This window comes from Pithys albifrons, chromosome 7, assembly GCF_047495875.1.
Source record: "Pithys albifrons albifrons isolate INPA30051 chromosome 7, PitAlb_v1, whole genome shotgun sequence".
Lineage (NCBI taxonomy): Eukaryota > Metazoa > Chordata > Aves > Passeriformes > Thamnophilidae > Pithys > Pithys albifrons.
The window spans coordinates 50,534,330-50,561,596 of NC_092464.1; the positions used below are offsets into that span (position 1 = coordinate 50,534,330).

Sequence of the window (27,267 nt, forward strand, 5' to 3'; positions counted from 1 at the left end):
GGTCACTCAGACAATACCTATTGCCTGGGAGTTCCTACAGATGGTGGCTGAAACAGACACTGATCTCCTGGAGACACTGCTGATGAGGTTTTGCTTCCCCAGTATATTTAGGAATTAATATCAGCTTTCTCAGTCTATGTGAATGCTAATTCACCCCCAGTGCCAGCTCAAGTACTGTTTATGCCAGAGGATGGTCTGTCTGTTGAGACTGACCACAAATCTTTAATTCTAGACTTAAGTTTGTGATGCCAAGTGGAAGGGAAGAGTCCCACATACAAAGGCAGGGACTTGCACATGTGCAGCCTTGAGGAGAGGACACAACAGCTACATGTTATACATGTATTTCAATCAAAGGGTGAGTGATGCTCACCAGTTCATAGTCAGATGCCTCACCAACAGACAAGGGAGTGGAGAGAATGAGAAAAAGAACACAAGCAGAAGCAAATTCTGCTTGTGAAATTAAACAGAAAGGCAAACTGCTTTCACCACAAGCTCCTTAAAATCCCAGAACATTCAACCCTAACCTTTGACTTGTTGACTCAAGCATTTCCTTAAAAACATGCCCTAAGGAACAAGATGTGGTTTACTTGTTCTTTTTTTGTTTTATTTTAAGGTCCATCAGATATATAAAATCACTTGAATTCAACTATGTCACTGAAATACCTACTATAAATGTGATGGTGACTAGTGCTAATTAGAAATGAGTGAGAAAGAGATATGGTGTTGGAAGGAATTAAATTTACAGATACTGAATGAGGTTGTCTGTATGTCCAGAATCTGAGAAACAAGGAAAAGCAACAGTCTGGCTACATGTAAAATACAAGAAGAATTCCTTTTTTCACTGGAAGACACTCAGATTGTATTGTTGTTGTTATTATTATTACTGGGGGGATGGTTTTGTTTGTTGACTGATACTTACCCACTGATGGACGTGGCCACTTCATGCATCAGAGGCACTGACAGGGTTAAAGTGTTATCGTGCAGAGATTCAGTTCGTTCGAGGTTTCCACTGTGTCAGAGAGGAAAAATAAACATTCTGCAAACTGACAGCCTTTGCAATATATCACAGTTCCACAGCTACCGTCTTTCTGCCTTGTACTCTGAGACACTCTATTTGAATGTCAGCTCCTTAAGAAGTCTCAATTGAGATTTACATTTTTTCATCCAACACACATAAAACACGTGTTCTGTGGACACTCTTCTGTGGCTGTGACATGATCAGGCCCACAACAACATAAGATATGTCATAAGCAGGTGTGAATTCAAATGTCTGGGGGAAACTAAGGCAGCCATCATACACAGTGCAAAGAAACAAGGACATTTAAACTTCATTTTCTCCCAGTCTGATGGCACATCAGAGGGTCTTGACTCAGTAAATGAAACAATGCTTTCAGAGTATCTGCATTGTACTACAGCACCAATTTGGGGCCACTGCAAGCAGCTTTTTGGGTGAGGTCCTTGTACTGAACTAACCTTTCAGCAGTACCACCCTGCTCTTTCTGTACTTAGCTGCCAAAATGAAAGCACTTCCACCTTATACTTTCAAAGGCTGCCGCCTCAGCTGGTCAAGAGACAAAAGAACAAGAAAAGTGAGCAATTCTCTCCCATTTGAGTCTGTTTCAGTGTGAACACTTATGTATGAAGTGTGGGAAAGGTTCCTGAAATGCATGTCTGACACCCAAACTTGCAACTATTCTAATTCTGATGGTGAGTCAGCTCAGAAGAATGATCTTGAAAGACACGTTACATACATTTCCCATTTCTTTAGCTGTGACTCTGGAATCACTTTTGTCTTGCAGTTCATTGGATTTACTCACAAATCAAACTGGCAGATATGACATGATCTATAAAGATATGATCACATTTATCATATCTAAAAGATATGATCACATTTATTTGAGGACAGTATCACTGTGAGGGCACTAACACCCCAAGTGATACCATGTAGATTATGAGTTGCTCAGATTACAAAAACAGAACCTGCTGGCTACATACATGCACAGATACAGCTCAGCTTTCTGCAACTCACACACTGGCTGTGACTGCTACAAAAACTAATAAAACAGAAAACCCCAGAAACTTTCAGTCCTGGAAAACATCCCACTTAATAAAAGCTCTTCTTCTGAATAGGATCACAGAAGAGTTCAAAGAGGAGACATTTCTCATCCAATACAAACACAGATATACCATGGTGGCAAACAGAATAGGCAAGTAAAATTCTATAAAGAGTTCATGGATATGTTCTTATCTGTTTTAAACAGAGTAAAGGTGCTGCCAGGAAAGGAGAATCTAACTCAGTTATCTAGTTCTAGAAAAACCATTCACACTTGGAAGCAAAGAAGAGAGTTTGTTTTGGGGGGGGGGGGGGTGTTGGGTTATTTTTTAAAATGAATACTGTAAAAGCAATGTAATGTAACATTTAGTTCTTTCTCCAGTTTATCTGTTCCACTACTGAACCAGTCTCTTGCTACTGCCAAATTTGCAGCTTCGAGGGACAGGCTTGAGCGGCCACTTGAATGGCAATCCTTGCTTTCCCATGACAGTGTGTCAGCTTCTCTGCGCCCAGACATTTCTGCCAGACTAGCTCCAGTTTGTGTGGAAACAACATCCTCCCTCACTGCAGTCTGGCCACAGCACAGGCACTTTCTGTCCACGTCCTCATCACTGACTTTACCTCAGGGCTCCCTGCAACTCTTGTGGTAGAAAGATTTTGTTACACTTGTTTGACAGCAAGGGAATTGAGCAAGTTGCCCAAAGTCACAGAGAAAATGAGGGTAATCAGCACTGAGACCTGCACTGGTGTCTTTGGAGGTTCGGCTGAATCCTTCCAAATATAAATGTTTTCCCACTCAAGTTCCTGGAATGAGAAACTCTCTCTTAACATCTCTGAGCATTCACACTATGTGTAAAGATTACTGTTTATTTCTTTGCTCCCTCTAAAGGCACTGACTAACACTTCTCACTAGTAGGGCACTGGAATATGAGCAGTGAGGTTACAGAGGGAAGTCCTCTGCTATCAAAGGCCAGGAAAATAGCTGGAAAACACTGGCTAGTCAAATTTAAAGCATTGCCAACCCATCTTTGCACCACCTGGAATTCACCTAGAACAAACATACTGATAAATCTGACTCAGAAGCATCACAGGGTCATCTAAACACAGGATGAACTCCTCAGGGAGAATAAAACTTCCCTAACGCGTAAGACGTGGTGATGCAAGGCCTCACTTTCAGTGTGTCACACCAGTCCCACATGCTGCAGGATCTTCTTCCCACCTACAGCTGTTACTGTAGGAGAGGACTATGGCTCATGAGAGTCATTCAGCAGCTGCTACATCTCATCTCTCATCTCCAGTCATTTGGAGAGGTGTCATCCAGTCTGGGAGGAGAATTCAGGCTGGAGATTCTGATTTTAACATTGGAAGGGTATGAAGCTGGCTCACTCACACAATAAGTGGAAGCAGGAACTAGTCACCACATCAAAGCAGAAGTTCATGGCCCATGTTAATGCAGCTGTGCATTAGTTCTCATACAGTCTTGACAGTGCTTGTGACTGAATCACCCATGGAGTCTGCTTCTTTGTGGTACATCATCTTAGGAGGCACAGAGCATGTGCCACATTTTTTACTCTTCCTGAGACAAAATGCCTGTGATGCATACTTGGTGTCACCCTCCTTCAAGGCCTGTTTCAAGTGCCCTTAGGGAAAGAGCCTACTCAGCTGTTTTCTGCAATCTGACACAGGTCACTGAAGATCCAGAGGGGGAAAAATAGACATGTAACTTTGGAACCTGTCAGTGAGATGTCTGACCATCTGATTAGACTATTTATGTTTTTTGGTTTGCATCCAAGAATGCTTGTTTCGTTTAAACGCCAAAGAGATGGCCACTGAAACACAAGAGCCTTTCAACTGAGAGAACACAGATTCCTCCTTCAGAATTGCAACTGCCTGGCAAAGAAAATCTATGTATGACCCTACCTCATTTTTCAGAAAGCTTCAACACATAGTTCCTCTGCATTACCAAAATACATGCATTTAGCCTGAGTAATTTAACTTAATTTACTACACATGTAGATGTCTACAACTAATATCACACAACTGACAAGCATATGTAATACACTCTTCATGGAACGAAGAAAATCCAAGTCATCCAGATGTATAAAGGTCCCCATACCTTTGGGCAGTGACAAGGAAGGTCAGTGTTTCTTCCTGCCCAGACAAGTGGCTTGTGTCAAAGATCACACTGAACTCATACTGTGCAAAGAAAAAGAAGCATTTAGAAACATCGCATATTATTTTAAAATTTATTTATTCTGAAACTTCACATATATTTTACTGGCCTAGTTGTACAAAAGTAGCATTATTTTGATATATATAAGAGAGTTTCCTTTACTGCAGATTAACTTTTAAAACTTAGCCATTTTGTCTCTCATAAAATACTGGAGTTTGGGTTTTCCTTCACTGAGAAAATACCTTCACTGGAATTGCCATTCAAAGATATTTATTGAGGAGATCACCTGTCAGGGAAAGAGTTTTGCAGTACAAGGGGATCACTGCCTGAAACTATCTCAGCACCAAGCCAAATGTTTGCTGGTGAAGACACCCCTTAAAGGAAAAGAGATCACACCACAGGCCCGGAGACTTGGAGCAAGTGGCACAAGTTAAAACAGCATTCAGGACACCCACCACAATCGGTGAAATACTGTGCTGATTTTCAAAGGAGAATTTACTTTGATGAATAACTTCTCCATGTAACAAATTCTCTGCAGAACTCCAAAATGGGTTTTGGCCAAGCGAAACAGTATCCAAATTCACATGAATTTCAATGGCTTACATTCTTACATTCTAGATAATATTTGGCTAGTTCATTTATTTTTTCCATTCAGTTTAAAATAATTATTAATGTTTCAAAAGAGCATGAAACAGCCAATAAAACACAGAAAACAAAAACTTTCATGTTGAGTCAAAGGATATGCCAATTCAAATGGAAAGGATTAGCTCATGAAATCGAAACTTGCTGAAAATTTTCAGATTCATTTTGTTCAGGTCATCATGAAGTTATTCTTCATTTTATCACCTTTCTGAGTTGGTCATTTATACAGCTCAGTTTAGTGACAAAAATACCCCAGCTGGACTTTTAAACATTACGAGAGGGTTGTATCTTCTATTACTGAACAAAATCCTCTTTAAAAAATCTACCAGGAGATCCTAATATGAAAAAGCCACTAATACATTTTCATTGTAATTTGTATAAATTCAATTGTACTTTAATGCGAAAGAAAACAAAAATAAAGAGTAAGGCAGCATAAATAAGACAGAGAGACCTTTTCTGATTTTCTACAGAGGAAATAGGCAAGTTTTTCACAGCTGTGGCTCTTGCATCATTTTTCATTTTATTGCAGTACAGAGGGCACTTTCATTGGCCCTGTATGGTGGGAAAGAGGACAGCTACCCTCTGTAACTGTGAAAGGCTTGGATATCTGGGTTAGAAAGCCAGACAAACTATCAGTCACAGACATTTAACAGAGCAATTTATTTCCAGCCACTACTTGCAGACAAGGTGAATGAACTACTACTCTGCAAAATGCAAATATCACAACATTACCTTAGATTTTGATCTCATGAAAGGAAATCCCACACTGCACTTCAGGAAATCTGATTCTAGCAACTCACAAGCAATGCCCAGCTCCTCCTGTAAGAAAATAAAAAAGAACATGAGATGATAGATTTGGGGAGAAAAAGAGGATTACTCAGAAATAGCATTGTGATGAAGTATTGTAGAAAAGTAAACATTTCCCACCATAGCACTTCCTTACTCCACATCAGTCAGACCAGCACTGGGAAGGAGACAATCATCAGAGCCTTGCTCTGAGGGATGGGTCATGAGGAAATACTGCATGACTAAACACATTAGAGTCAGGTGATAAGCCCAAATACTTGGAAAACTCAGACCATCAGTTCTTCCTTCTGTTTACTAAAAAACAGCTTTCAAATAATCTGGAATAGAGGTTTCCCAAGGATGTTTTTCCAGGTATCTGTTCCATAAAGAGAGAACTGTGCTGGGACAGAGTGACCAAACCATGCCACACACAGATGCAGCAGACAAAGTTAATGTCCTGGTGACATTCACTGCCCTGATCTCTTGCTCTGGTCCACAAGAAGAGTCATGTTGGTAAAGACACCAACCTTGTCAGTGAGACAATGGTGGCTTAGATAAAGTAGAGGAATGATCCTCTCCTCATGCTAAACATTGACTATGAATATTGTCAGTAATTCAAATGCCAATGGTTAGAGTAGCCCTATCCTGCTTGACTGGTGACTCCACTACAAAAGAAACACTTCTGCTGATTGAAGTGTGTTTCATTGCCCCACAAAATAAGTTTCTGGCTCCAGGACACCACATACTCATCTCCAGATTACTGTTTAATGCTCTGGCACTGTGGGAAAGTTAATCTCACTAAACTTTAGGAGTACGATTCAGCTCCAGAATCCGACATATACTTTTAGGTGCCTACACAGCAAGTGATTGCTATGTGATCTACGTGTCAGTGCTTCCATTGTAGCCAAAGGACATAGAAAACATTTCAGCAGACCAAATGCAGGTGTTTAATTTAGACTGAGTTGGATACCTCTCTAGGCCCTACTGTTGACTTCATCATCACTGGAACTAGAGTATTGGTATGCAGCTATAACACAAATGTCTACATTTTAGACATATGAATCTATAAATCAACTTCATTCTAGACATGTAGCTGAGAATCTCTTAGCTACAGGACCTATGATGTATTTGACCTATTTTCAGTATTTACAGTAACTTGCAAAGCTCAGGCTCTGTTTCCTAAATGTACATTTCCCAAACCACTTGAAATACGAGTTCTGCTTTAAATACACACTTCAAAGTTACAGGGGCACCATTCTCAGCTGGAACAAGCACATGTGGAAGTAGCTTCCTGAATCATGGACTTGGGTTATAAGCATCTGCAGGAAAAGCCTCTCTGCCTTTCATATTCTGATCCAAGCACAACATTAGCACTCTACAGACATCTTTATTATACTAATTAGGCATCTGACATCATTCAGATTCTTGACCTTCGAACTGCTCTGTGATAACCTGAAAGACAAGGTCTCTTATAGCTTCAAAATCATGGTTCAAATCAGGGCACAAACTTCTAGAAAATGATAGACCAAATGCTACCTTTCTTACCTGACTCAGTGAGAAGTAAAAATAATGTAAGGAGAAAATCAATGCCTAATGGAATCATTTTACTGCAGCACTACTAATATTCCGGAGTAGTGGACTCCCCATTCAGCTTCTCTGTGGATTTGTTTCCTTGCAATCTTAAGTGGACTTCTATTTCCAGAAATACAAAAGATGGCACTGCTTAGCAAATCAAATATCAAGCTTCAGTAGTACGGAGCTGCCATCTTCATATGACGCATTAGATTTTCTCTTCCATTTAACACAAAACAGAAAAGCAAGTGCTTCATGGATAAAGCACCCCCTTCACACACCTTTTCCTCTCAGCAATCTGTGAAGTTCTCAGTTTATCAAGTGAACACAAATTCTGAAGCAGCTGCATAACCGAATGAAAAAATTCACAGCTGTTTCCTCTGGGAATATTCCTGGTTCTGGGTTATTCAAATGTCCTTTGCTAACTGGGGCGAACAATGAACTGTCTTTCATCAAATCTCAGCCCGTGTTCTTTCAAGAGGGGTTTCTAATTACATGGCTGTCTGGTGGTGACAGTGACTAGACAGACCCAAGAGACTGCCTTCTCTCCTCAAGGCCATATCCCTTCAGAGATGTCAAAGAACAAGATAATAGAAAGAACTCTCATCTTGATAACAGAAGAAGAGCACACCTTCATTTTGCACACTGGTGCCTTGGCAGCCCTGACAGCTGGCAGGCAGATGGTTTTATAATTGCCTGTTAAAGAAATGACAGATAACACTGCATTGGCTGTTTTTGCTGTTGTTGCTTGGACAAGTTTAGTGGATGCAGTAAGACTGACTTGAACAACCTTCTGGTGTCATTAGCATACCATCCAGTTTAATGATCAATATTAATACTGCATACTGAAGAGCAGGAAAAGGTTCTTCCATGAAAGGGTGGTTGTTCAGTGCAATAGGCTCTCCAGGAAAGTAGTCAGGACACCAAATCTGTCAGAGCTCAAGGAGTATCAGGACATATGGTTTAATTTTAGGAAGTCCTGTGAGTAGCAGGAATTAATGATTCTTATAGGTCCCTTCCAACTTGAGATTTCTACAATTCCAGTTATGATGCAAGGTAAAATTGTTCACTGCTAGTAAACAGCAGAAATAAACAAGGCTGCACCACACTGGTTCAGCCTTCTACACAGTTATAAATTACAGAGGCTACCCAGAAAACTTTTTCCATGGACTCCTTGCCTTGTTCCATGATTAGGATGGAGAAGCTAACCTAATGAGTAAATATTTTGGTGTTCAGTCACCGCTCACTGTTTGGCTTCAGGTTTTATTTTCCGTGTGCTGTTTAGGAGGGAAAGAAAACTGTTTCTTCATGGGGTTTCCTATGGTGGTCAGCTCTCTGACACATGAGCTCTCTGTAAGCCCTAAATAAACTCAATTTTCACACTGTTCAAGCAGGCTGAAGGGTTGGTACTGTCTTATTTTACAAATAGGGAAGAGCAGTGCAACTCAGGGCTTACAGAAATTGGGGATGCCCCTTCTCACTCATGTTGGGTAATGCTTCTAGTGAGCAATGCTTCTCTAGCCCCCAGTTGACAACTCAGCCTATTGCAGGAGTTCCAAGTTAAAACAGAAAACACAGGCAAAGGGGTTGAAGTTTCTCTTCCAAAAAGACAGCGTGAAGCTTTATCTGGAAAACTTTGTTTTCTTTCTGAAGCATTTCACAGCATTTCATACTCTTAGTCAATCAGATAAATAGCCAGCTAATTAGTCAAACAGTTGTATTATTACTGCCTAACAAATATTGACCTGGTTATCAGCAGTATGAAGCTCAGGCTGGCTCACAGTCTATTTCTCAAAGTCCTTTACCACAGAAAGAAAAGTTCCTGATAATTATAACATGAGCAGTGAAACAGTCAAATTCTGACTCCATTGTAAGGGGCATGTGGGGGAACATTGACTCAGATTCTGCAATGTAATACTGTCAAATATAACCCCTGGGGTATTTGACTGTGGGAACAAGCAGAGGTGCAACAAAATGGCCTTACTTCTCAACATAAAGGTTTTGATGTTTAAGTATTATGTGTGGTTCCAACTAAGTAGTGCAGGAAGCTGGTAGTGATCATACTAATACAGTGGCTCAAAGCAGCAACCTTGGAATGTTGCGATTTGCTAAATTTAAGACTTGAGAGAGGAGCAATTTCAGCTCAAGTTCTTCCCATCTCACTGCTGGTGCAGTCTGCTCTGGGGGACACCAGCTGTCTCCTCCATGGGCATCTTTAGCCAGTACCTGTCTGCAGAAGTGGGCAGCTGCTGAAGACGGGAGCTCAGAGTACATCTGACTACAGGCTGACAATATGGAATGTGCCAAGGAACAGCATTATCTCACATTCTTGTTCCTGACCCACAAACTACAAGCAGTCAAGTCCTCACTGCCCCGAATAACTCAGATGCTCATCAAAAGAAAGAAAGGCACTCACAGAATAATATTTTTAAGACCGGTAAACAAGCTAGATCAAGTTGTATGCTTAAAACAATGGATTCAGCTTAGTCTAGAAAGCATTTCAACATGAATAAGGCATTTCAAAAACATAGAGGAGATGCTGGATTATGGCATAGTTATCATGCTCTGGAATAATTCACAGGCAGTATCCTTTTGCTGGCTTCATCAACCTGATTATCTAAGGATATAAAACACTGAACTACTTCAGATTTTGCTCATTTCCTATCACAAAGATAGTGACTGAATTGCAAGATAACCACACATTTTTCAGGCCACATAAGAGATGCTATCAGTAAGAAAACATCTTGTCAGCACTAGAACAGGTCATACCAAGTGAGTTTTTCAATGCATGTATTTTGGCATTTAAAAACCCTGTCTTCCCTTAATAGTATTTGATGGCCCAGTGTTCTCATGGTACAAAGGCAGCTGGAGCACAAAATCAGATTACTTTAAGTATGATCCTGCAAAAGACTCCTTATAAAAACCTCTTCAAAGGCAGCTGTCGTTTGTCCCCCCTCCTCCTGAAACAAGCATTTTCAGAAGATCTCTTAAGTATTGTCTACTTTGACCTTGGTTAATCATCACACCTAAGAAAAGAGAATGCCTTTAAAAAACAGCAAGGGAATGGCTGGTGGAAGAAAGATTGTGTGTCTAAAACAGGCACAGGTCAGAGACTCCCACTCAGAGATGTGTGCATGCTGACGTACCAATGCAACCTGTTGCTCCTAATTGAGCTCCCTCTGCCTTAATGTGGATGACCCAAACTGGTGACCATACATGAAATGGCACAGCCCACAGACAGATATCGAAACTTCCTCAGCTTCACCCTGACTAACCTTTTTCAAGTCAGACCACATACGGCTTTTTTCGCAGTCTTGCGTAGCTTGTATGGGATGACTTATTGATTAGCCAGTACAACCTGACCATTCTCTGACTCACATCCAACCAAAACCCTTCAACCTTCCTGAGCCTGATATGGTAGTTCATATAATCATATTCTTGTTTTATTTTTCCCACCTTTAGGGTCATTCCTTTCTTCCCCAAAGGCAGAACAACTCCTCTGAACTGATTTTGGCCTTGGTCTCAGTCCAGTGTCATTACTTCAGTTCCTCAACCTTCTCCAACCCCTCATCCACATCCATGACTGGTTGCAAGCTCCTTGGCTAAAGCATCTCATTAAGTAATCTGGCCCAGCCCAGGAACACCCTTTCAACACTGGTACTCCAGTACCAGATTTTTATCTATATGACAAATTCTTCTACCAAATTATGACTATTAGGAAAAGCAAACCTATGTAAAAGTACAGGTCACTTGTGCTATTTTGCCCTCACAGAGGTGGTGCGAATTCAACTACCCTAACACTCATTTATGACCTACTAGTGATCTGCTTTTCTAAGCACATAAACTATGACTAGATACTGCATCTGAAACATCAACAAGGAAATGCAACAGAATGATGATAAACTTGCAAAAGGATGTGCCAGATATGGTTCCAGCTGGTTTTTTAAATAAAATCATATCAAGACAGTCAACAGAAAGTTGGATTCATTTCTGAACTTAGGGTACCTTCCATACTGCTCTGAATACTGTTGATTATCTGTGACAGAGTTCACTTCATACTTTTAAATACTCCTCTGATTACTCATTATTTTTAATGAATGTTTGATTAAAACCACCTATGAAAAGCACTTAAATGTCATTAAGGAATTGTTAAAATAATCTGTATATTTTTTAGAAAGGGAAATAAAATTCAACTTGTTAGAAAATACATTTGCCAGCAGTTTATATTTCTCTTTCCTTGGCTATACTCAAATTATAAGGGTTTTTTTGTTGTTCTTGAGGTTGAAAAAATCTCCCTTGCAAATCTTGGCTACCAGCACATATATTCTGGAACTGTCCTGGGAGCCTTGATAATATGTTGGCAGAACACTCTTGTTTTGAAGATGCTGAAAATTTATTTAACTTGTTAGGAATTTTTTTTTTTGTGATGCTGCATGTTTTCCAAAGGATACAAAAGCAGAATGACAAGAGTGAATACCAAGGAATCCTGCATTTCCTGTAAAAGCACATGCTCTTGTTATTGCTTTCCTTGTTGTTATTAGTTTTCCTCTTCTACGATGTCTGAACCATTGCACTTGACACCACAGGGGATCATGAACAGTATCCTCATCCAAGAAGTCCTAAAACAAATATGCTAAGAAAATGTCAGAAAAGAGGTACTTGCACAGCCCACTTCATGCTACGCGAAGTCTCAAGAGTTAGGTACTATGTCCTCTCCAGTCACAGACTTTATAACTAACTCTCCCCATTAATTATTTGGAAATTCTCTGGCCTGCTCCAAGGTAGAGGTTTATAATGGGTACTGGAAAAATTGCTAAATTTGTACAGGTTTTTATCATCATCACGGACCCTGACTTAAAACACATACTTATATCTCAGTAATTCCAACTTGAACTTTTCACGAGGAGGGACACTTTCCCATACGACAGTTTAGATGAACATCTGGATGTTTTGTTCCACACAACAGGACAATTATATAGATTGGACCTGCATTTTAAGAGCTTCTTACTTTTGGGAGATATCATTGAACACATATCTGCTCACAACTGGTAATCTGCTTCCCACACACATAGCCAGCAAAGCCGGGTAACACACACACCTCCCATGTCAGGAACCTAAAATAAAGTCTCACCTCTTTGATGATGTTTGAAGTGGCTTCTTCAAATCACTCTTCATAATCTTGGTCTAAGCCCTTCAGTTGTGCTATCAACAACTTGTGGGTTTCCCTAGGGTTTGGAGAGCAGAATTTTTATTTTGCTCTTACCCTTATCTCTCTCTGCCTCACAATTCTCTATATGCCTTAATTGAGGCTTCGAGGATATGAAGATGTGCCAATTAATTTAACAGCCACTTCCCGTGCATACTAATGCACTTTCTTTCCACAGCAACTGAGGTCACCAAAGAATGTGGGTCACATGTGCAGTGTAATTAAGGATGCTAGGGATGTTAGGGATTTTTTTCAAATAAAAAGTCTGGCTCAGACTGAGTTTCCCTATGGCTGAAAGCAAGTACAGCTCAAAGTAGTTTAATCTGGGAGGCCCTTCTTGTGCATAAAGCTTGGTTTTTCTAACTCAAAATTCCACAGACACACTTTCTTCCAAAATGGTGCTTCGTTGGATATTTTAAAACTGCAACAACACAAAGAGGATTAGTGGTATTATTGACTGGAAAGTGACCAAGTAAAAATCGTCTGAAATGGCTGAAATGGTGGGTCCAATCTACCTCAGATACCTCTTAAAAGTTGTTCTGATTAAGATCCTTGAAAGCCTTTTGGGCCTCTCTTTTTTTCAGATAATTAGCAGTCTAATGTCTGCTTTGTCTCTTTGTCAGCAGTACTCTCTTTGGTGCATTTCAAGGAGTTTCTGCTATCAGAGGGAAAATCCCATGAGTTTTATTCCATATTTTGGAAACATAGTTTACTTGGCAACTTCAATCAAAACACCTTGTGTTCAGAAACTCTTCTGTGTACAATTCTCCACTAGGCAAAGCAAAGCATGTGATGGAATCACTCATAAGGAAGAAAAAGATGTTCATGATTGAAAGAAATTAAAATGGCTTTACTCCTTTAATGTAACATTTCTGGATCTTTACCTTCACACATTTCTTTTGTTGGCAATAATTTCCAAACAGGTGAAATGCAAGTAACAATATGAATAACACAAATAAGTCCAATGAAATAAAAAGATTTTATGTGTGCATCGCACAGGTCTGTTTTAAAAGTGCCACAGGGACTGAACGTTTTCCTTTACTTTCCAACACATAGATAATCCCCTAACAAACCAAATCAGCAAATATGAATGTCACACATCATAAATTCTGCAAATTGCTGTTTCACCAGTGAAGACCCTTGTCATCCCAGTGCTTAACAAGGAAGCAAAACCACACACCTGAGTACGCTGACATGCACACCCCAAATGTGCATATGAAGACGTGGGGCAGTGGGGCATTCTGCATTCTGCTAATGAATCAATCCTTTGATTCATTATCAGAAAATAAACTTGAAAGGACATTGGGGAACCTCAACAGTTGTTTAATAAAAAGAACTAGAGATGAAAAAAAGTTTTCTTTGGCATTAGGAAGGAATTTCCTCTCCTATTCCATGATCTCATTAGTAAATGCTGTAGGTACCCACCACCCCCAAACCCAACAAACCTTCAAGCATCTTGGATTTGCCCCTTCTTTTGTGAAAACAACTGTTTCTATATAATTAATTAAAGCCTCTTGCCTCTTCCCTCTCCTTACTGGATGGAATATATTTACAGATCATGAGCTCACTGATCTCTGTCAACACAGCAAATCTTTGAGCAAAAAGGGAAAGACAAAAACTTTTCTATTTACTGGATATTTCCAACATGCTCTCTCTCTCTCTCTCTCTGATAAACATTTATCTTAACTGGTGAAAAACTAGTGCAATAGATTTCTAAAGCACAGCACCTCAGAAGCTGAAGAGGCAGCAGAAATTATTAACTCAGCTCAAGGGATTATGCCCCAAAACAAGTTTTGGAATCAGTCAAAAAATCAATTGTGTTTTTGCTTCTCCCACCTTTTTAAGGGACCTGCAGGGAAGGGGGTGAAACTATGAGGAAAAAGGGAGATCTGGTGCCACTCTGAGAACTTTCACCTTCTTTGCTGCCACACTAACTCTTATTTTAACAGACTAATTAGACTTCATCAACTTTCACTGTACTACACCAGCTGAATGTTTGGGTTTTTTTTTCCCTGCTTGCTGAGAACTGCTGAAATTATTTTTTTCAACATACGGGAAATAATCATGGGAAGGTCACCAAGATACACTGTCCCCACTGAGCTGTTAGGTCAGCTGACCCTCGCTCATTGTGAGGCTGGCCATATTTCAACTATGCTGTTTGGCCAGGCCTGACTCCATGACCCTTTTCCATATGTGCTAATGTACAGCTACACACAGTCTGCCAGAAGAGCAGGAGCTTAAAGGCCAGCCCATCCCCACAGCAGCAATTACCATCTGAGAAGTGACATCACAGCTGAGACCATCAATCTGGGAACTCACACTGGGGCTCTGCAGATACCTCCACATCCCAGGAAGATTCATTAGCTCAGGCTTGACACTCATGGCTCTTTTCCACGCACAGGGGGCTGCTGCTCCTGTCAGGAGAAACTCAGGCTCTGGAGGCCTCTCTAACCTCTGAACATAACCCAAACCAAATGTCTTCCCAGGGTCAGAAAGCTCACTCTGTCTTTTCCCTCCCACCCCTATGAGCCTCTGATGCTTCCTAGATCCCATAGGGGAGGAATCATCTGAGCTCAAAGGCTGCAAGGAGATCAGCACCTACCTTGACTGCAATCACTGGAAGCTTCCCAAGGAAGCTGGAAGCCACTTGTCATGCCATTTTCTGGGTATTTTCCTATCTGAGGCTTTGGAGGAGCTCACAAGGGGCTGAGAGCTTTCCTCAATCACTTTCTGTCAGCAGTCCTTGCTTTTAACACTTGTCTTGGGCTGGGAGTGGCTTTGGGATGGGAATTGTCTGCTTCCATAGGAGAACAATGCAGGAAATGTTAAAAGAAGGTCAGTACCAGCTCCAAAGTCAGCTCATTGATTTTCTACCAAAAAAAAAAAGGATGAGCATTCTTCTCATGGGAAGAATTCAGATTAAATCCTCTGTCCCTCGCAGTATTTAGGCAAAACCCACCCTGAGCTGGTTGTGGTCACTTGCACTTGAATCTCTCTCTGGTTTCTCCCTCTTGCAAATTGACTTTCTCTTTCATCCTTCCTTCTTTAAAGGATGCTAAGCAATGACAAGGTACTTCCAACAAGACAACATAAGACTGTATTATCATCATTTTTATCTTGAAGGTGGCCTTTTTTGGTCGCTGTATCACTTCTCTTTTTTAGAAAACCAAGAAAAGCTAGAATGAAAGTGCTGCCTGCTGGCAAGATGGGGCACTTACTGAGACTCCACAATTAAAAAAAAATAAAAATTGTAAAGTAGTGAAGAATCAAGCTTGGAATACAGGAAAGTTTTGCAAACTCATGTTAGTGACTGAATAGCTTAATGTAATTAATGTCTGTTATCACCAAGAAATTACTAGCTTTCTAAGCCTGTATGAATCAATGTTTTATAAAACCAAATAAAAGTCATTCCAACTATTCAGTTTTCACCTGTCCTTTACAAATCTCACTAAAGAATCAGGCTCATAACTCCTATAAGACAAAAGTGCCTTTGAGGTTGTGGAGCATGTCCAGGGAAGGGCAACAAATGTGGTGAAGTCTAAAGACTACGAGGAGCAGTTGAGAGCACTGGGGTTGTTTAGTCTGGAGAAAGAGAGGCTCAGGGGAGACCTGAAAGTAGGACTCTTCTCCAAGGCAAATACCAACAGGACAAGAAGAAACAGCCCCAAACTGGGCCAAGGGAGTGAAGTTCAGGTAGGACATCAGGAAGAATCTCTTCTCTAAAGAGTGGATAAGCATTGGATTGGGCTGCCCAGGGAAGTGGTGGAGGCACTATGCCTGGAAGTCTTCAAGATATTACTGGATGTGGCAATTAGTGCTATGGTTTAGTTGACATGGTGGTGTTCAGTCAAAGATTGGAGTCAATGATCTTGAAGTCTTCTCCAACCCTAATGAATCTATGGTTCTAAGTACTTTCTACAGTGGAGAAATGTAATTATTGCTTGGAATAGAAAGACAAATAATTCCTTGCTTAAAACTTCCATGATTGTATCAAAGCTGGTAAGCTATCACAGTATGCCAGGTGCCTTTGGAGACATCCAACCTCGTAGATATTTCCAAAATATATGTTACTTCTGTTGCTATACTCCTTGCCTTATAAATGCATATGAATAGCTTTATTGCTGCTGCCTCACCAAAAAAAAAACCAAATAACAAAAACCAAACAAACAAAAAGGGGCAAATTTTAATAATAAAGCTAAAACTTAAAAGTCTTGAATCAAAGCCAATACACTAGAAACACCAATAATTCAATTTTCTCAAGTTCTGATTTTCAATTCCACTGAAAGTTTTTGCATTTGAAACATTATGCTCTACCTTAGTTGAAGAAGGATTAGGGACATAAAGGATCCCTGAGCTGACCCAGTGTTATCAGAAGTGTTTATTCATTCAGCCTATTCATATTGCACAATTTTTTGAACAAGTTTATCCACTTTCTTACATACACACACACAAAAAATAAAGATGTAACTGTGTATTTTCAGGCAAGCAAAATGAACTATTTCCTAGACCCAAAAGGAGCGCAAATAATCCAAATATAGTCTCTTTATAGCAGGTATTTTTATAGACACCATCTACTTCTGCAGGAGTTTTCCATCTCTATATTGGAAAAGATGGCATCGCTTTTAACGTGAATGCTAATCACACAAATAATTTCATATTCTTATTTTTCAGGACCAGTGTCATGAGTTGCACAAACCAGACATGGTGTGAAGCATCCCTCTCTTTTGTTTGCTTCCTACAACACACAGCAGGATAGCAGAAAATTTCACTGCCCCTGCTAATCCACTCAGCTGATTTACTACACACCTTCCCAAACTACTGTTCTAGGTAGCCACCTTGGAAAAAAAATATTTTGTTGTCATCATTTGAAGTAATGCTTTTCATTTATTCCTAGACATATGGAGCTCTCCCTTCTGAAGGCATGAGATGGCATTTTCTGGCATGAGGTGGGCAACAGCCTTTTGCATTCAACAACAGGACACATAAACAGGAACAAAATAACTAGGAAGCAAGCTGGCTGGAGGAACTCCCACCACACATAAAGCAAATGGAAAACAGACTCAGCAGCCTCCACTCCATTTGGTCTGGATGCTTCTCCACAGCAAGATCCTAGTGCTGGCTGTAAATGCCTCAGCATCAGGAACAGTCTCTCAGATAGCAATGCAGCCCAGTAAAATGCTGGAAACTTCGACTAATCTAATCCAAACTCTATCTACCCCAGGTAGTTGCACCTTATTCTAGAATTTGTTCCTTTATTAGTCTGTTCCAACAATTCTGCCAGGCAGGCAGAGGCCCATATGAAGATGGACCACTGGACTGTGAGCCAGCTGTGACCGAAAGTTCAGCACAGATCACCCCTTGCAAAGAAATGCTTAGCAGTGGCTGCACAGGACGTACACTTGTTTTCTCTTTGCGTCCCTTGACTACAAGTCTCATCTTAGAAACCTGCAAAAGGTAACCCAGTGCACAACTATCAGTCTTAGGAATCACACAACATTTTTCCAGTCAGATGAAACATTTAATGAAAACTCATGGACTCACAGAATCATATAGACTAGAAAAGACCTGATATCCATCCAGTCCAACCTCTGACTGATCACCACCTTGTCAACTAGACCATGGCACTAAGTGCCACATCTGATAATTCTTGAACATCTCCAGGGATGGTGACTCGCACCCTGGGCAGCCCATTACAATGTTTTACAACCCCTTCTGTGAAGGGATTCTTCCTGATGTCCACCTGAAACTCCACTCGTGAAGCTTGAGGCCATTTCTTGTCATCCTGTTGGTAGTTCCCTGGGAAAAGAGGTTGATCCCCACCCAAATACTTCCAGGTAGTTGTAGAGAGCAACAGCATCACTTCTGAGCCTTCTCCTCTTCAGGCTAAACACCCCCAGCTCCGCCAGCTGCTCCTCCACAAGTCTTACCCTCCAGACCCTTCACCAGCCTCATTGCCCTTCTCTGGACTCACTCCAGCACCTCAATGTCTTCTACTGGCCAGAAATAGAGATAGTATTTGAATTGTGGCCTCACCAGTGCCAAGTACAGGGGACAGTCATTTCTCTGGTCCTGTGGCCACACTATTCCTGATGCAGGCCAGAATGCCACTGGCCTTCTTGCCCACCTGGGCACATGCTGCCTTGTGTTCAGATACTGTCCATCAGCACCCCAAGGTCCTTTTCCACTGGGCTGCTTTCCTTCACTGGTAGTAATTTTCAAGTGTAAAGAATAACATTAGACAATAACAATAATGATAAGCTTGGCACTGGGCATTTTCCTAGAATTAACAAACCTTAGTTCAATATACAATCCCCTGCCTGAAACCCCAGGAAATGCCTTTTGCAAACACACACAAGTTTGGAGTTTTGGTCTTTCTCTTTCAGGAACTCAAACACAGTGTGCATTAGGGACATCTTCCTGGAAAAGACTTATGTACAGGTATAATCCATTATCTGCTGCACTGGGATTTTGAAACCGGCTAATTTAATATATATATATATATGTGTGTATATATATATATATATATATATATATATCTCCTTTTTTAAAAAGGAAAGCTTAGCAGTTCACTTGTAAGGCTTTAAAGAGGTGCCACACTACTTTATAGAGCAGCATTTTAGTGCACTCCTCCCTTTCCCTTGCTAAGTGGAAATCACTGTGTCTGCAGATTGTTATGGCCAAAAGTCAAATGCAAGTTTTCTGGCCTCCTCCCAAACGCAGGCTGTGAAAGCGCTGCTGGCTGGGAACGCACATCCCCTGCAGCCAGCCTGCCTGGGTGGGGGGTCCACAGCAGAGGGGAGGTCCCCTGCTCACCTCCAGAGCTGCACTGAGGGCAGCTGAAATGCTTCTCACTCTTCCTCCCTCCTCCATCCAACACCTCTGTTTTGAATGAAACGCCACAGGAGGCTCCCTCACAAGAAAACCCCAAACCACAACCAGCTTTGGAGCCTTCTCCAGACAGGCTTTAATCCGTCTGTGTCTGCCAACAGGAACACAGACTCATGTCAAACCAAAGGAAAGGAAAGCTCATGATTTCTTAAGAAGCAGTGGCCTCTCCTTGGATTTTTAGCTGAAAACTCTTCACATCTTTACTCATGTTTTTAGCTGTACAGCTGTATTTTTTTAAGCCTGTCTACAGCAAAACTGTTGTTGACTTCAGAGAGACTACACCTGAAGTATGCCTACAGGATCATGTTCTGTGCTTAACAAGATTAATTAAAGAGGGGTTTTATCCTATCAGGTTCAAAGGAGAAACGTAAACAACCAGGTGAAAGAGAGCAATTGGCACTGCTTCCACCCACAGAGCACCATGACTGTAACATCCCACAGGATTAAGCAATGCAAATACATATATATATCTCCACACGCATATTATAGATAAAATATATATGTTTATATATACTATAGATATATATATATTTGTTTACAATTCTATTGGATTTTCCACTCGGGGTGTCATTTTTCTTCTGATAGCATCTTGAGCTGCCTGTTTTAAAAGTGACCAAAAGAAAATTCTGAGAAGAGAATTGACATTTCATACCAGAAACTCAATAAACTTTAAGCTTCAAGTTACAACAAAAAGAAACTCCCATTTCTTGCTGTAACAAAACCCAGTGAAAATCATGCAAATCAACTTGTACTTAAGCCTTTTGCAGAAGATGTCAAAGTTTGGACAATTTTAAGCCTCATCCTAAGAACACAAGAGACAAACCCTGTCCTATAGATTTCTCACTTCAAACACTGACAAGTCTCTGTTCACTGAGTTTAAGAGCAAAACATGATAATGGAGAGAGACACTGGGACACAGGAAAGTCACTGGGGATCTTTCAATAGGGATGACATAATTTTTAAATAAGCACATCAAATATCAAGCGTATTGAGTTCACTGTATACAGAGCTTCCAGTGGCCTAAAAGGCTTTGTGCCCTATCCTATTCCTGATAGCCTTAAGACCCTGAGAAAGAATGATCAGTATGGGAAACCATTGCAAGAGAATTCCAATTTGGAAAAGTTAAACCATGCCTGCATCTGCAGCTCTTCTGGGCGATCCCAGAGATGCCAGAAAGAGCTCTGGAAGCAAGAGCTGTATCATACCCCAATTGCATGACCTCCCCACTAACGCAGAGAGAGTATCGCCTTACTCCTCAGAAGAAAAAGCACAGAATCCATGAGCAACATGACTCCAGCTACCAGCAATGCTCATACTCCACATCAGTGTCTCAGGTGAATGCTCACAAAGGCCCCATGGATAATTGCTGTGCCTCAGGAAACTCTAACCTCACTGTTCAACCTGCCCTGGCCCGAACTACTAACTTCACTCAGCTGTTGCTTGCAAAAGCTGCTGTGAGAAGCAGCAGCTGGCTTTGGATACCAGGAGCCTGTCTGAAATCCAGGAACAATCCACAGCTAAAAATGATGGTCAGCAATGGGATGTCCTGATTTATTCTCTCTGTAACCAGGGCAGATATAGGGTTAGCTGGTAGATTCCTGTCAGCCCTTGCAGAACAGCAAGAGATTAATGATATATATTATCACTCTTGATTTTAACACTGCTATGGTATATATGCTAGAAAATGTCATGCCATAGCTGAGCTAATGTAATACAGATACAGTTCTGGCCTGTACATCTACTGCCACTGCCAGTGAGCTCACAGTGCTATTTCTGCAACTACTGAAAATACCCCTCTGTGCTGAGCAGCAGCTAACAATGGTGAGCAAAGTGCTCACAGAACACTACCATCATCATCCCTCAACTAGACCACCCCATTTCTTTTCAAACATGACATGTTGCATTTTGTCTAAGTAACTCTATTGAGCAAAACCAGCATTAAACTTTTGCATTCTTGGGTTTCATTGAAAACAATCCATAGAAAGAAAAAAACCCCACACTGCATCGAGTAGAAATGATGCCAGTGGGGTCACAGGGAAAACACCCTGGGGACACCAGCACCTTGAAAGGACTCCAGAGACAGGTTACAAAAGCCTACCACATGATCATCATTCTTAGTCACCTTGCAGAGATACAAAGTATGGAAAATATCATCCTCTTTCACTTTGGTGCTATTCATTAAAAGGCCCAACCCTATGAAATTATTCATAAGAACATAGGAACTTTAGGAATAATAGCAGACTATACTCTGATGCTGTTTGCAAGACCTGAAAAAGAAGGAAGCCTGTGTCTTTCTTTGATGTATGCTGTATTTTTTTAAAGAAACAGTAGCTTCAATTAGAAGAACATGTACTGAGTAGTGAGATAATCCTACATCATCAGCTGCTTCCAGAAACTGCTCCTTCTATGCAGCACTCAGCACAGATGTTTCAAGTCTGATAGATATGCAGGCTCAAGGTAAAATACCAAGGGAAGCAGCACATCAACTTCAGCTTCTTCCCTCACAGTGCTAGCCAAAGACAATTGGTGTTTTAGTTAATTAGTGTGTGTGAAATATTTAAAATGTAAGCACAGAAGAAAAAAAAATTACTACAACAATCCTTTAAAAGAACATGGATGAAGTTTTGTTTCTTTTCCAGTGTAAAGGAATGGAAACTCTCACGCTGATTTCATCAGGAGCTGGACCAGACCCTGAAAGTCTTAACATAAAACTTCCATTAAGGAGAAGTTTTGCATTGGCATAAGGCATTTCTGCTTTATCCTCTGACTTTTTCCTCCTGATAAATTGCACACTTGCAGCACATAATGTCTGAAAATGAAGCTCATAACAAAAAGAAAATTCTCTGATGCTTGCAACTGTGTAGTCAAAACTGAACATTAACAGAATAAACATGTCTAAGAAATAACATGCTGTTTTATCATACAATGACTTAATTTAAGAGGTTTATAATAATCCATATTTATAATAAAACATGACAAATAATGGCAAGATTTCATAGACCACATTAACCCTGTTGTTTGTAACAGTTTTATGACTGTTTTTAATATTGCTCTTACTACGGCTTGCACACCTAAGCAAAGCTTCAGTGAAGAGACAAATGACTGTGAAAAGCAGGAAGAGAGAATGTCTTCATGATTGTACAGCTTTCATTTCGCACAATTATTTTCACATTATTCACACTCAGACAGCTTTCATGGCCAGCAGTTTGCAAAAAGAATGATTCAATGCTGGTATTACAACACCTTTATCTCTAAATGAAATCCTGCTAATAAAAACATTCAAGTATTTCAATCTAAATGAAAAGGGATTAAAACTCACAATATTCACCTGACTCCATGTGGGTGAAAGTAAAAGCACTCCCGACCTCCTGAACTAGTTGTGTGCCCTGGCACCAACCCAATGTGCACGAGGACCCCAGCGAAGAACAGCCTTGCATTGTGGTTTCAACAAGGAGTGAGTCAGGGCAGGAGGTGACCAGGACTGCTGAGTGCAATGTGGCATCACTCAGACTAGAGGTACTCTTTGTATTTCAGTGTCATCTGGTACCCGACCAGTTTCCAAACCACTCTCTCTCTCTCTTAATACCTCAAACAAACTGTATTTGTTTCATTAATGCATCACAAATAACAAGAATGTGTCTTCTGCAGAAATACAAAGGGTGTAATTTACACACATCAAACCAAATCTCAGTAAATAGCCTGAAAGAAATTCAAGTCCTGCATAACTGAAACCAACCTCCAAATATCTCAGCACTGTGGACCAGGCCACTCTCTGCACCTACATCTTGTAATTAAATCTGCTTAAAGTTAAAAGAATTGTACACAGTGAGATTGGCCTTTCTTACCTTTTGCCACATTTTGATGAAGAAGAGCTCCTGAGAAAAATTGAAGAAAACATTGGTGTCGTAGGCATCATCCCCAATGTTAGAGATGAAAATGTTAAGCGAGATGTTCCTCACCGCTCCCAGAGCCAAGTAGGCAGTTCTGTCATCAACACTGTAGGCAGAAACAGTTAACACTAGTTTAAATCTGGTCAACTTTCACACTCTGGTCCTGCTTGCTTTCTGCTACAGAAGCATCACAACTCAACTGTTAAAAAGCTAAGCTGTCAGTAGTTTAGAAATGTGCTATACAGCCAATTCATGGGGTAGGGGGCCATACTAGGAATGAACATTGGAGCTCGTGGTTCTGACACTCCTTTTGGGATGTGATCCTCACATGGAACTATTTCAAACAACCCATTTTTAGTGATAATACATTAGTTGAAAACTGTCAAGTAATTGGACAGAGAATACATAATGAGCAAGATATTATGCCGGCATTCAAATACACACGATCTATCAGTTTGACTCTCAATAATTCATACTTATTCTAACATTCTAGCAACTCTGAAAAATCTTCTTTGAATTATACTGTGGATAGAAAAAAATGGAAAAGAGGTTCAAATAAAATCCAGAAACTGGTGCAAATGAAAAGAATGTATGGAAATTTTAACAAATGTTCACTGAACGTGACTAATCCTTCTTCAGATGTTTATGCTGGGCCTACATGGTGGAGTCACCTTATACAAGGGGAATACCAAGGGGATGGTTCAATTAAAGCAACGACTATATAATCATGAATCAATACACTATTGCAATATGGCATCACAGATTACAAACACACACAGACATGCACACATAGAGGCAAATATAAATACTCATGACACATTTATTATTTGATATTTAATCCTTCTAGGCTAAATAGATGAGCTAACAAGTAGGAATAAAGGCTAAAGATACAAGAAAATACGCTATCAAGGCACACATCTGCAGGTCTTGGAAGTAAGAGTCCAGTAAAAATATGAAATATATCAGGTATTTATGTAAAAATTAGCAAAATCAGCCAAATATCAAATTTGCTGCAGTTATCATAACTGCAAACTAAGACCATTCATGCATCCTGGACAAAAGAGAGACAGGTATTGTGGACAAAATACTGAGTAGCTTGTCAGAAAAGGGCAGAGATCTCCAGCCACACAGTAGGAGATGCTCTCAATTATTTCCTCTGGGATACAGCCAGCCCCAAAGCAAGAAGGAACCACTTTTCATTCCCCTAATTCCCATAAAGGAACGGCTGTGCTGGCAACACACGTTTGCACGTGCTGCTTCTCTGCTTATCAGCAACTCTCTGAAGATGGCTGGTGGGGAGGACATGAGTTGTGTTTAAAGGCAGCTTTGTCCCTCCATTGTCATCAGCTCTCCTCTGCCAGCCTTTCTCGGGGTACTGCAGGCAGATTATCTGCATAAAAGTGGGGTTTCTGGGTATGTGGTGCCTATAAACCATTCAGCACATTCTGCCAACCACAGCCACATCAGATGTCCAAAGGCAGAACTCACTGGGCTCCATCCTTTGCCAAGCAGTTTCTGAATAGGAGTTTCCAAGTACATCCCAAAGCAGTCAAGGGCTCTGGTGAATGGGAAGTTTGAAGGAAGATGGTCTAGACTCAGACTTTAAAGCTGATGGCTGTGGATTGTGAGCTCCACTTTTCCATGTAATGCACACAACATTTATAGTGTATTTGTTTCCTATACTTACGTCCTTTGTGAAGCCCAAAACTGTGGCTTACAGTTTCTTATAAGGCAGATATAAGTATCCAGGAAACGCGTCTGCTTTCTCACACTTAAAATCAACTGCAGACAACAAGCAATCCTATTGATAAGTGGACAGTTTGCTTTCAGAACATTATAGTTTATTCTCATAGTCAATAATCAGTGCAAACAAAGATTTGCAAAAGTATGCACTGCAGGATTGACTGTGAAACTAGTTTGAGAGGTCCAAGTAATTTGAGTTGTTGATTCTTATACACCAAATTCATAGCTCATCCACATGAGAGTACTTGGAAGCATTTAACGCTTTGACGCCAATTTCAAAATTTACTGTTGACAGACAAATTATGGAGATGCTAAACAATCTGCTGGGATTGTCTAATAATCAAAAGTCCATATTTGGAAGCAAAGAAACAAAGCAGCAATTTAATACTGTGCATTATTTCTAATGAAATTTATAATCTCACTTCTTGCAATCACTTCAAAACATAGTAAGCATCTATCATACTCATTAGCAAAATCTGTAGGGATCACTTTAGTAAGTAAAGGAACATTACAAGATATTTGTCTTATGTAGGGTTGATACTACATGCAATGCAGGCTACAGAATCCTCTCAAGAACACTGAGATTTAACATAAAGTGAAGACAGTCAAGAATAGTCTCCTTTGTACTGAATATCTAAAAATGCTCAGAATAAAATCCTATTTAAAACTAAACCCATAAAAAATAATGCAAAAATAAACACCAGTGGGTTGTGTTACTCCTTTCTCAAACTATCACTCCTCTGTTAAAAGTGTATCAGACAAATGGCGTTTTTCTCAGCACAGAAAGAAAACCCACTTTCAGGAGCACACTGTAACTGCTCTTATATGAAATTCACACTCTAATAAACTCTGAAAAATCTCACTGATTTAAAGATGGCAGGTGAGTTCAGTTCTCCCTCTGAAAGGCTCTGTGAGACTATGCTGTAAGTCCCATTTTAGGAGAGCAGCTGAGTCACTGAATCTGTGTCCATCTGAATTAATCAAGTTCACTTGCAGTGAGAAGAGGATTAGAAATCTCTGTATTCACAGGGGAGCTTCCAAGCCCTGTTTGCTTCCTGAGAGGGTAATGTCATGATTGAAGAAGCCTGCTGTGCTGCTGGAGCAGCTCAGTTGCCCATGTGGTGTCATCCTCCTCCAGCGCCTGCCATGCATTAAGCACCCTGGCTGCCAAGTCATAATATGCCAACTAAAGAACTGTTGTCACTTGTCAGAAATGAGGAAAAAAACTAAAGCCACCCCTTCATCTCAATAAGGTATGTCAAACACTTTAAGAACCATAATCAAGCAATGACTTCTTGTTTGTATTTTGCTGTATGAGAACTACAAAATTGCCAACGTTCTCAACATGATCCTCGAAACAAACTCAAAAAGGAAAAAGAAAAGTAAAGAAAGAGAAGAGGGAAAATATCAAGAAATAATAAGTTAATTGGACCAAACACTACCATTTCATAACACACAAAAAAATGAACAGAGGAAAAGATTTGGGTAGACTGTAGACATATATACACATTATAAATAGGCAAGCACATTTGTACATGCATACCTACAGAGAGAGACATGAAGGGTCTCAAAGCTATCAGTGTCTGCAAGGAAAGAAAAAGTTTGAAATTCAGAAGTACTAAGTACTTGCAGCTTTCATTCGTTTCATTGCAGGAAACAAGCAATTCTGAAATTCAGGCTTCAAATTTTTTAATTCACTGACAATGACATCAAATGTGAATAGAAATACTTAATGTTTTCCTCTAAATTTATCAAGAAAAGGAAAGCAAATTCCAGTATAAAAAAATACCTTTTTCCCATGCTTTAATGCTCTTTAATAATGTCCAGACCACATGCTATGGCTATCAAGGGAGGAAAGACCAGCTGAGAAAGACAAACTGAAAAGATTTGCAATTTTCATTTTTCCACCCCCCCAAGATGCTGGTGTTTTTATTAATGTGGGTCAGTGGAGGCAAAATCTGCATTCCGAATGGTAAGTAGGGACATTTTTCTCTATTTTCTGTACCATTCAGCACGTTTTCTCTTCCTGTGCAGATCATATATAGGGTAAGAAACGTGCCAGGGTCACACTTACCCTGCTAGTCTGGGTCACTGAGTTTCCCTTTTATAATAGGAGCCTTTCTTTCCGTACAGCAAATCAGCACCTATGTGGATAAATCACCACTACTGCTCAGTGGATAGTGAAAGATATAACTGTGGTCAGTTAAAATGGGTAAAAATGCCTGAAACAACTCAAGTGCAGTCTGTCCTCCACCTCCATCAGATAAAATTAAAGAACCCCATATTTTGCTTTTAAATCAGTAAAAGGTGTGAG

At 40.3% G+C, this 27,267-nt stretch overlaps 1 protein-coding gene across 1 annotated transcript in view; it reads right to left on the bottom strand.

Moving 5' to 3' along the window:
• The window catches only part of ITGA9 (integrin subunit alpha 9), a 203,748-nt gene that overhangs the window by 48,394 nt on the left and 128,087 nt on the right, over positions 1 to 27,267 (bottom strand). The window contains exons 18-21 of the mRNA XM_071561537.1: positions 23,166 to 23,316; positions 5,601 to 5,687; positions 4,170 to 4,249; positions 920 to 1,009 (exon numbers count right to left, since the gene is read on the bottom strand). Of these exons, the coding sequence (XP_071417638.1) occupies positions 920 to 1,009; positions 4,170 to 4,249; positions 5,601 to 5,687; positions 23,166 to 23,316 (408 nt within the window). The remainder of the gene's footprint in view (positions 1 to 919; positions 1,010 to 4,169; positions 4,250 to 5,600; positions 5,688 to 23,165; positions 23,317 to 27,267) is intronic.